A 10,635-nucleotide genomic window follows, 5' to 3' on the forward strand; every position below is an offset into this window, starting at 1 on the left:
GTCTATCTGGGTGATGCATCCTTCAGTTTCACACACAAAAACATATCGGGTCTTTATGACAATAATGAAAAGAGGAAACATTCAAATGTTTATACTTTCAATTGTTTTAAATTCATACTAGACCAAGTGCAAAAATGTGTAGATTAAAACGACGAAATTTAATGAGGATTGGATTTACGAATGTAAAAGTGAAATGTCTAGCGAAATGGATAAAATCTCGGAGTTTTTGCGTGTGGTTTTGGCGGACCAAGGAATCAAAGGCCAAATCTGACACCCACAAACAAATAAAGACACAAACAAATAAAGACACAAACAAATAAAGACACACACACACAGTTTTAAAAGTATATTGATAGATGAAGGGTGAGAGGAACTGGAAATAAGTGCAATGAGCTGTAATTAATTGCAATAGGCAGTGTTAGAAGTGCAAACGTGCCTCGTGAATCTTGTGCAGATTACCTCACAAAGCCATGAGGCTTGACTTGAGCCGAAACGGTGTTTCGCTACCAGTAATGTAAAGAGACAAAAATACCGTAATTCATCTTTTTTTTATTTTTTACAAACTCCCTTGTATAAACATCAAGAAAATATTAAAATGTAGGTAGAGTTAGCAAAAGGTTAGACAGTCTTCGTTTGATCGAGAGTTAATCTTTTATAGAGTGTAGTTCAGGAGCTGGTCGCCTTTAGTAGAGTTTAGTAATGTGCAACATTTTCTGATCACTGAATGGAAAACGTAAAGGTGAGCATGGTCAAGAACTAAACACCAAATGCATTCCCATGGAGCTACAATAGAGGTGTCTTATATATATTCACATTACAATGGAAACAAAGCCTAAATAATCGTATTAGTAAATCGTTGGTTAACAATATTGAAATTATGGATTGCTCTTTACCTTTCCCTCAGATATTTTAAAGTTCACCACACAGTTACTAGAAAGTACAATACACAGATTTTTGTTAATAACACAAACAAATCAATTTACCAGCAACCTATGCAAACAGGGAGCGGTACTGTGCAGACACAAGGGACTGCAGATGTTGGAATCTTGCATAGCACACAAAGTGCAGGATTATTTCAATGGGCCAGGCATCATCCCTGAAGGACATGGATAGTCAACGTTTCGGATCCAGTGATACTTTCTAACCCGCTGAGATACTCTGGCATTTTGTATTCTAAGGGAGAGGTATTGTGGTGGATTTATCTAATCATGTTTTAGATTGGGAATTATTGTGAGATTTACAAGGATGTTGCCAGGACTTGAGGGCCTGAGCTAATGGAAGAGATTGGGCAGGCTGGGACATTTTTTCCCTTGGAGCTCAGGAGGCTAAGGAGTGACCTTATTGAGGTGTATAAAATCATGAGGGGAATTGAAAGGATGAATGGGAATCAAGAACTAGAGGGTATAGGTTTAAGGTGCAAGGGGAAAGATTTAATAGTAACCCGAGGGCCGACTTAATCAATAAGAGGGTGGTGGGTATATGGAGCAAGCTGCCAGAGGGGGTAGCTGTGGCAGGCACAATAACAACATGTAAAAGACAACTGGACGGGTACATGGATAAGAAATATATTTTTTTTAAATTATTTTTATTAGAAGCAATTGTACAAGAATAAAACATTCGGCATGTAAAATTATACAATTATTGTTCAGCTTCAATTTTGATCTTTTAACCTGAAAATGAGAGAAAACAAGAGAGAAAGAACAGGAAAAGGTGAGAAGTGAAAAGACAGGACCCCTAGACAACCAAAGTAGTGTGGCCAAAGAGTGAGGAAAGGTATAAGAGAGGAAAAGAAAAAAAGGGGAAAAAAAGAAAAAAGTGGAGATATACCTGCCCCTTGCCAAGACAAGCCTAATATTTTCCAAATGTAGTGTCTCGGACATGTTTGTAATCCACATCTTTACAGTAGGGACTGATGTGTGTTTCCAAATGGATAGGAAAGATTTATGGGGATATGGACCAAATGTGAGCAAATGGGATCAGCTTAGATTGGACATCTTGGTCGGCATGGACGAGTTGGGCCGAAGTTCTACTGCAGTTGTACAGGGTCTTGGTGAGACCACACCTGGAGTATTGCGTACAGTTTTGGTCTCCTAATCTGAGGAAAGACATTCTTGCCATAGAGGGAGTACAGAGAAGGTTCACCAGACTGATTCCTGGGATGGCAGGACTTTCATATGAAGAAAGACTGGATAGACTCGGCTTGTACACGCTAGAATTCAGAAGATTGAGGGGGGATCTTATAGAAACTTACAAAAATTTTAAGGGGTTGGACAGGCTAGATGCAGGAAGATTATTCCCGATGTTGGGGAAGTCCAGAACTAGGGGTCACAGTTTAAGGATAAGAGGGAAGTCTTTTAGGACCGAGATGAGAAAATCATTTTTTACACAGAGAGTGGTGAATCTGTGGAATTCTCTGCCACAGAAGGTAGTTGAGGCCAGTTCATTGGCTATATTTAAGAGGGAGTTAGATGTGGCCCTTGTGGCTAAAGGGATCAGGGGGTATGGAGAGAAGGCAGGGATGGGATACTGAGTTGGATGATCAGCCATGATCATATTGAATGGCCGAATGGCCTACTCCTGCACCTATTTTCTATGTTTCTATGTTTCTATGAAGTGTTGGACTGTGCTCTATGACTCTACTACCTATCAACAAGACGAGACAAGCCAAGCACCAGTGATACCAAAGATCCAAACAATGGTGATATCCCAGTGTTGTCAAACGTCAGTGCGCTGAACTAGCCGCAACAGGGGGGAGCGACTGCCAACAGATTTGTTCAATAACGAGGCGACAGGCTGGTCATACCAAATGACGATGGGAGTCTTCGCAATGTTGGCGTGTTCCTCCTGTAGCCATAGAGACCGTTGTATCCAAATACAGGTTTAATTCCAGTCAGAAAGAGAGAATGGCTTTTCACTTGCTCCGCAGAGTAACCTGCCACCAAACACACCCGAAGAGATTCAGTGATTCTTTCAAAACATAGAACATAGAAAAGGAAACATAGGAAAATAGCTTGCAGGAGTAGGCCATTCAGCCATTCGAGCCAGCACCACCGTTCAATATGATCATGGCTCATCATCTAAAATCAGTACCCCGTTCCTGCTTTTCCCCCATACCCCTTGATTCCTTTAGCCCAAAGAGCTAAATCTAACTCTCTTGAAAACATCCAGTGAATTGGCCTCCACTGCCTGCTGTGGCAGAGAATTCCACAGATTCACAACTCTCTGGGTGAAAATGTTTTTCCTCATCTCAGTTTTAAATGGCCTACCCCTTATTCTTAAACTGTGACCCCTGGTTCTGAAGTCCCCCAACATCGGGAACATTTTTCCTGCAACTAGCCTGTCCAACCCTTTAAGAATTTTATATGTTTCTATAAGATCCCCTCTGATCCTTCTAAATTCCAGTGAATACAAGTCCAGTCGACCTATTCTTTCATCATATGTCAGTCCCGCCATCCTGGGAATTAACCTGGTGAACCTACGCTGCACTCCGTCAATAGCAATAATGTCCTTCCTCAAATTAGGAGACCAAAATTGCACACAATACTCCAGATGCTGTCTCATCAGGGTCCTGTCCAACTGCAGTAGGACCTCCTTGCTCATAAACTCAAATCCTCTCGCAATGAAGGCTAACATGCCATTTGCTTTCACTGCCTGCTGCACATTCGAAGTAACATGAGTACCCTGTTCCTGCCTTCTCCCCATATCCCAGACAAGCGGGCACGCAGAAAGGAGAGCAGCAACTTCAACAAACCAGAGACCACACACAAATGTGACCTTTGCCACAGAGACTGTCACTCCCGCATTGGTTTCTTCAGCCACAAGCGACGCTGCTCTAGCTGAGTTTTGTAGCAAGCAGCCAACAACTAGGATGCATCACCCATGGTCAGTCATGACCGAGGGGGGCCTACTTTCATTGACTGATGAACAAGGACCCCCTGATCCCATTGTACTTCCCCTTTTCCCAACTTGACACCATTAATCTGCCTTCCTGTTTTTACTACCAAAGTGGATAACCTCACATTTATCCACATTAAACTTCATCTGTCATGCGTCTGCCCACTCACCCAACCTGTCCAAGTCACCCTGCATTCAATCAATCAATCAATCAATCCAATCAACCTTTATTGTCATCTTGCAAAGCAACAGTTGTACAGTGCAAAATGAGAAGACGTTTCCCAGGGAATTCTCATAGCATCCTCCTCACAGTTCACACTGCCACCCAGCTTTGTGTCATCTGCAAATTTGCTAATGTTACTTTGAATCCCTTCATCTAAATCATTGATGTACATTGTAAATAGCTGCGGTCCCAGCACCGAGCCTTGCGGTACCCCACTAGTCACTGCCTGCCATTCTGAAAGGGAACCTTTAATTCCAGAAAATTAGTCAAGCATGATTTCCCCTTCGTAAATCCATGCTGACTCGGACCGATCCTGTTACTGCTATCCAAATGTGCCGCTATTTCATCTTTTATGATTGACTCCAGCATCTTCCCCACCACTGATGTCAGGCTAACTGGTCTATAATCCCTGTTTTCTCTCAAGTCAAGTCAAGTCAAGTCAAGTCAAGTTTATTTGTCACATACACATACGAGATGTGCAGTGAAATGAAAGTGGCAATGCTCGCGGACTTTTGTGCAAAAGACAAACAACCAAACAAACTATAAACACAATCATAACACACATATTCTTTTACATAATAAATAATGGAAGGAAAAACGTTCAGTAGAGTTAGTCCCTGGTGAGATAGGCGTTTACAGTCCGAATGGCCTCTGGGAAGAAACTCCTTCTCAACCTCTCCGTTCTCACCACATGGCAACGGAGGCGTTTGCCTGACCGTAGCAGCTGGAACAGTCCATTGCAGGGGTGGAAGGGGTCTCTCATGATATTGTTGGCTCTGGAGTTGCACCTCCTGATGTATAGTTCCTGCAGGGGGGCAAGTGAAGTTCCCATAGTGCGTTTGGCCGAACGCACTACTCTCTGCAGAGCCTTCTTGTCCTTGGCAGAGCAATTCCCAAACCAGATGGTAATGTTCCCGGACAAGATGCTTTCCACCGCCGCTGCGTAGAAGCACTGGAGGATCCTCGGAGACACTCTGAATTTCCTCAATTGCCTGAGGTGGTAAAGGCGCTGCCTTGCCTTAAATAGTGGGATAACATTAGCTACCCTACAATCCACAGGAACTGATCCTGAATCTATAGAACATTGGAAAATGATCACCAATGTGTCCACGCTTTCTAGAGCCACTTCCTTAGGTACCCTGGGATGCAGACCATCAGGCCCTGGGGATTTATCCCTTGTCAGCCACGGTTGCCCCTTATTCCCCCTGGATTCTTTCTTCCTCTTTGGAATGAACTGATCCTGCACCTTCTGTATTATTCCCAGAAATACCTGCCATTGTTGTTCCACTGTCATCCCAGCTAGGATATCTTTCCAGTCAACTTTGGCCAGCTCCTCCTTCATGGCTCCATAGTCCCCTTTGTTCAACTGTAATACTGACACCTCCAATTTAGCCTTCTTCCTCTCCAATTATAGTTTAAAACTTATCATATTATGGTCACTACCTCCTAATGGCTCCTTAACCTCAAGTTCCCTTATCAAATCCGGTTCATTACACAACACTAAATCCAGAATTGCCTTCTCCCTGGTAGACTCCAATACAATCTGCTCTTAGAATCCATCATGGAGGCACTTCTCAGACTCCCTTTCTTGGGGTCCAGTACCAACCTGACTTTCCCAGTCTACCTACATGTTGAAATCTCCCATAACAACCGTAGCATTTATGACATGCCAAATTTTAACTCTTGATTCAACTTGCGCCCTATGTCCAGGCTACTGGTTGGGGATCGGTTGGGGGCGCTGCCCTGTGCGCTGTCCTGTGCATGGCTGCCCTGCCAGCAGCTGTCTGTCTCTTCATCTTTTTTTTAAATTTTTAGTTAGTTAAAGTGTTTTGTTTGGAGGCCTAGACTTTTTTTTGTGGGGGGTGGGGGGGGGGGGGGGGGGGGGGGGGGGGAAGGGGGAAACTGTCCTTCAGGGTCCCTGCCTGGTCGGAGAGGCAGCTTTTCTCCGGGGATGCAGTTTCGAACCGTCCTCGCGGCCTACCAGCGGGCCTGGAGCGGCGTTTCCTGTCGGGGACCGCCCAGTACCTCGGCTTCGGCGGCGGCACAGCGCAGGAGTGCTATCGCGGAGCGGGCGATGCCTTGCCCGGGTCGCCGCGCTGGAACCGGCGATAAAAAACATCGCGGAGCTGCGGGTCTGAGGAGCGGCCAGCTGCGGGCGGCGGCGCTGACTTTACATCGGGAGCCTGGGATCTCACGATGAGATCACCAGTTGTGGAGCTCCAACCGGCGCGGCCTTGTTGGCTTCGGAAGCCGCGGTCTCCAGTACGGAAGCGGCCGTTCCAGGGTTCCCAAGCCGCTGTGAGGATTCTCCTGACGCCGGAGCACCACCACCCGGCGAGAACGGCCTGGAACATCGGGCCTCCGTAGAGGCAACTGTGGAGGCCTCAATGGGCCCGACTATGGGTGAACTGGGGATGGGGACTGGACTTTGTGCCTTCCCTCATAATGGGAACCATTGTGGGGGGATGTTTTTATGTTTAAATGTCTTTATTATTGTTATGTCTGTATTCTTTCTTTATGTGCTGCACGGAGAGGACGCTGGCGCTGTTTGTTTGCCGCTTCTCCGTTTGCTATTGTCTGTTACTATTGTAAAGCGACTTTGAGTCTTAGAAAAGCGCTATAAAAATTAAATTTATTATTATTATTACTGTTTGGGGGCCTGTAGATAAGTCCCATTAGGATCTTTTTACCCTTACAATTCCTTAGTTCTATCCATACTGACTCCACATCTCCTGTTTCAATGTCACCCCTTGCAAGGGACTGAATTTCATTCCTCACCAACAGAGCTACCCCACCCCCTCTGCCCACCTGTCTGTCTTTTGATAGGATGTATACCCTTGAATATTCCGTTCCCAGCCCTGGCCCTCTTGCAGCCATGTCTCTGTAATTCCCACAACATCATACTTGCCAATTTCTAACTGAGCTTCAAGCTCGTCCACTTTATTTCTCCTTTAAACTCTCATTATTAAAGCTATGAGAGTGACCAGTCTAATGTCAAATATTAGACTCTAATATTTGACATTGCCACCCAGGGAAAAGGTTCTGACTGTCTATCTCATCTATGCCTCTCATAATTTTATATACTTATGTCAGGTCTCTCTTTAGTCTTCTACCCTCCAGAAAAAAACATGACATTTTCTATCGGTGCATCAAAATCAGTCAGGTCTGCCTGCTTTTTATAACCGGTGTTTGCAGTTCATACAAAGAATAGTTTTGCCTGCAGAGATAACACAATTACCTTGGGATAATTCGCTGGGTTACAGGGTGGTGGTGTGGACCTACACACGGACGTGTGGAGGTAGATTGGTCACAGCAGGTCGCCAGGCGAACCCCGTCTCTACGCCATGGACCAAACAAGCCTTCACATGAAATCTCCAGCTGGAGGTGGGAAGAAATGATCTTGCCGGTCGCACCTACCGAATCTCACCTACATTCTAATTCTTATTTTTGTTCCTTTCTTTTCGTGTCACCATTCTCTGGGGGATTGTGTTTGATCGTGCCCACATGTGCACCGTTTGTGAACGGGGGATGTCATTGCCCACTGGTGTATATACATTAATCTGAAACTGTATCAATCCCTGCCCTTAACCGGAATCTACGTGTTCGTGTGGCCCCCCTTTCCCCTATCTTCACCCTTCCTCCAGATATTACGAATCCCAGTTTTGATGCGAAACAGTAGCGCTCTTGGCCATCGATCCCGCCCGACTAATGGAGATTTTATAGAAATAAAGAATGATGATTTAGAAAACAAAATGCTGAAGAAAGGTCCCGACCCGCAAACGTCACCTTCTCCCCCAGAGATGCCGCCCGACCCGCTCAGTTACTCCTGCGCTTTGTGTGTGTGTGTTTAATGGGGATTTCTGTTCGTGCTGCCCGTGTACCTGCGCCGTTATTGTTCCTTGTTCGCAGGTAACTGGCTGCCTCTCCACGAACCTGGAATCGATCGACCACCGCGCCGTGGACAGAGGTCCCTCCGCCCGCCTTGGGACAAAATCATCAATTAATATATAATAGAACTATCATATAATGTGCAATAAAGCGCAGTGCAGTTACTCTGCAGACTGCTTTTTTAATGCAGCTCTTGTGATCGCTTTCGAGGCTCTTTGTTAAATATCCCGGGAAATGCTGCAATGTGAGGCAACGCCGCCCTGAGCTGCGGTGGTGGATCGGGGAGCTCTGGCCACAAGTTCGCTGCTGGAGCCGTCCTTCAAATCCGCCTCGCCAATCTGGGTGGGTTTTTTAAAAACCAAAATTGAACGGTTGTATTGAGAGCCGAGATAGATTTATAGGAGCAGAATTAGGACATTCGACCCATCAAGTCTACTCCGCCATTCAATTGTGGCCGATCCATCTTTCCTCCCTATAACCCCATTCTCCTGCCTACTACACGTAACCCTTGACACACGTACTAATCAAGAATCTCTGCCTTAAAAAAAAACCTGCGACCTGGCCTCTATGGCCGTCTGTGGCAATGAATGCCACAGGTTCACCCCCCTTTTACTAAAGGAATTCATCCTCATCTTTCCAATGGTACGTCCTTTTATTCTGAGGCTATTCTGGGGGAACTTCTTTACTCAGAGTGTGGTAGCGGTGTGGAATGAGCTTCCAGTGGAAGTGGTGGCGGCAGGTTCGTTGGTATCATTTAAAAATAAATTGGATAGGCATATGGATGAGAAGGGAATGGAGGGTTATGGTATGAGTGCAGGCAGGTGGGACTAAGGGAAAAAAGTTGTTCGGCACGGACCTGTAGGGCCGAGATGGCCTGTTTCCGTGCTGTAATTGTTATATGGTTATATGGTTATATGGCTGAAGCCTCTGGTTCTCGACTCTCCCACGAGTGAAATGTCCTCTCCACATCCACTCTATTCGGTTAGCTTCTGAACTCCAGTCAGTACAGGCCCAGTGCCGTTCAACAATCATCATACGTTATCCCAAATATTGCCGGGATCATAAAAAAGCCAGAGAATCGAGGGGAGGGGAGGGGAGGGGAGGGGAGGGGAACATGTGAAACTGCAGACGCTGGGATCTTGAGCAAAACACAAAGTGCTGGACTCAGGAACTCGGCGGGTCAGGCGGCATTTGTGGAGGAAATAGATGGGCGACGTTTCGAGCCAGGATCACTCTGAAGGAGGGTCCCAACCCGAAACGTCGCCTGTCCATTCCCTATCCAGATGCTGCCTGACCCGCTTTGTGTTTTGTTCAGGGAACCGAGTGTTATGAGGGCAGGAGAAGGGGGCAGGAATATTGGAACAGCCGGCGGTACGGGCTCGATTGGCTGAATGGCCTTTTGCAAAACTTGAGCAACATCCAACCCCCCCCCCCGCCCCCCTAATCTGTGGCCCACTTACTTGGCCGGTTTTTCTCAACAGTGGCAACAGGGGTCTGGTGGTGAAGTAGGCGGCGGCGTGGCGGTCTCTCTGCGGATTGTAGGGTGGGATGACACTTCCAGCTCGGGGCGCAGAGCGACTGTGGCCCCTGGAGATGGAGCTGACGGCCACGCAGTCCAGCAGGAAAGCCTGCTCCCTCCGCCGCAGCTCCTCGGCCGGGGGACAGGGGGCGAAACGAGAGAGGCATCCACCGAACCACATTGCCCTCGGCACCGGTCTTTCCCTCAGCCGCGGGGAGCCGGGGAGCCGGTCCAGGGAGCCAGGGGGAGGGAGCAGGGGAATTAGCAGAGGCACCGCGCAGAGTTTCTTAGAAACTATTCTGCAACCGGAGAGGGTTTTGTTTGCGTTGCTGTAGAGACAGGTAGAGATTGGTAAACCAACACATTGGGAAGCCAACGTCGAGCTGAAACATGAAGACACAAGGATTTGCAGATGCTGGTTCACAACAACAAAAACCCACTGGAGGAACTCAGTGGGGTCATGCAACTTATCTGGAGAACATAGACAGGCGATGTTTGTACTGATTGTAGTAGGGGGGAGAAAGCTGGAAAAGAGATAAGGGAGGGGGGCAGATGCAGACCCGACTATAGGCAAGGGGTGTAACAGGGATGCTGACAGGAGTATTGCCCATTGGAAAAGGGTGTTGTGCACACTTCGCCACTGTGATTTCACGGTCCTCGAATGACCTCAACAGGGTAACAGCCCGTCCTTCAGCCCTGCATTCATAAAGGTGGTGGTGACATTCATCTGGTCAATCTGTCCGCAACAACCCTCACCAACATTTGCAGGTGCGCTGCAGAAAGCATTTTATCGGGATGCATCAAAGCCTGGTTTGGGAACAGCTCCATTCAAGACCGCAAGGAGTGACACAGCCGAGAGCGTCACACAAACCCATCTCCCTTCCATTGACTCCATCCACACTTCACGCTGCCTCGGCAAGGCCAGCAGCACCATCATAGATTAGTTTCACCATCTTCTCCCCTCTCCCACCAGGGTACAGAGGGTCGAAAATGCATACCTCCAGATTCAGGGACAGTTTCTTTCCATCTGTCATCAGGCAACTGAACCATCTTCTCATCAGCTAGAGTGTGGTCCTGAACACAGTCTACCTCATTGGAGACATTTGAACTA

The 10,635-nt window shown here is 46.9% G+C and overlaps 1 protein-coding gene across 1 annotated transcript; it reads right to left on the reverse strand.

The window, feature by feature from the left end:
* Nucleotides 1-2,613: 2,613 nt before the first annotated feature.
* LOC116984678 (uncharacterized protein C17orf98-like) lies at nt 2,614-9,739 on the reverse strand. Its single transcript, XM_033038981.1, has 3 exons — nt 9,466-9,739; nt 7,999-8,098; nt 2,614-2,932 (listed from the first exon to the last, which is right to left on the reverse strand). The coding sequence occupies exons 1-3, from the start codon at nt 9,703-9,705 to the stop codon at nt 2,775-2,777; spliced, it is 498 nt and encodes a 165-aa protein (XP_032894872.1). The 5' UTR covers nt 9,706-9,739; the 3' UTR covers nt 2,614-2,774.
* Between the last annotated feature and the right edge of the window lie 896 nt (nt 9,740-10,635).

This window comes from Amblyraja radiata, chromosome 2 (assembly GCF_010909765.2).
Source record: "Amblyraja radiata isolate CabotCenter1 chromosome 2, sAmbRad1.1.pri, whole genome shotgun sequence".
In the NCBI taxonomy this organism is placed as follows: domain Eukaryota; kingdom Metazoa; phylum Chordata; class Chondrichthyes; order Rajiformes; family Rajidae; genus Amblyraja; species Amblyraja radiata.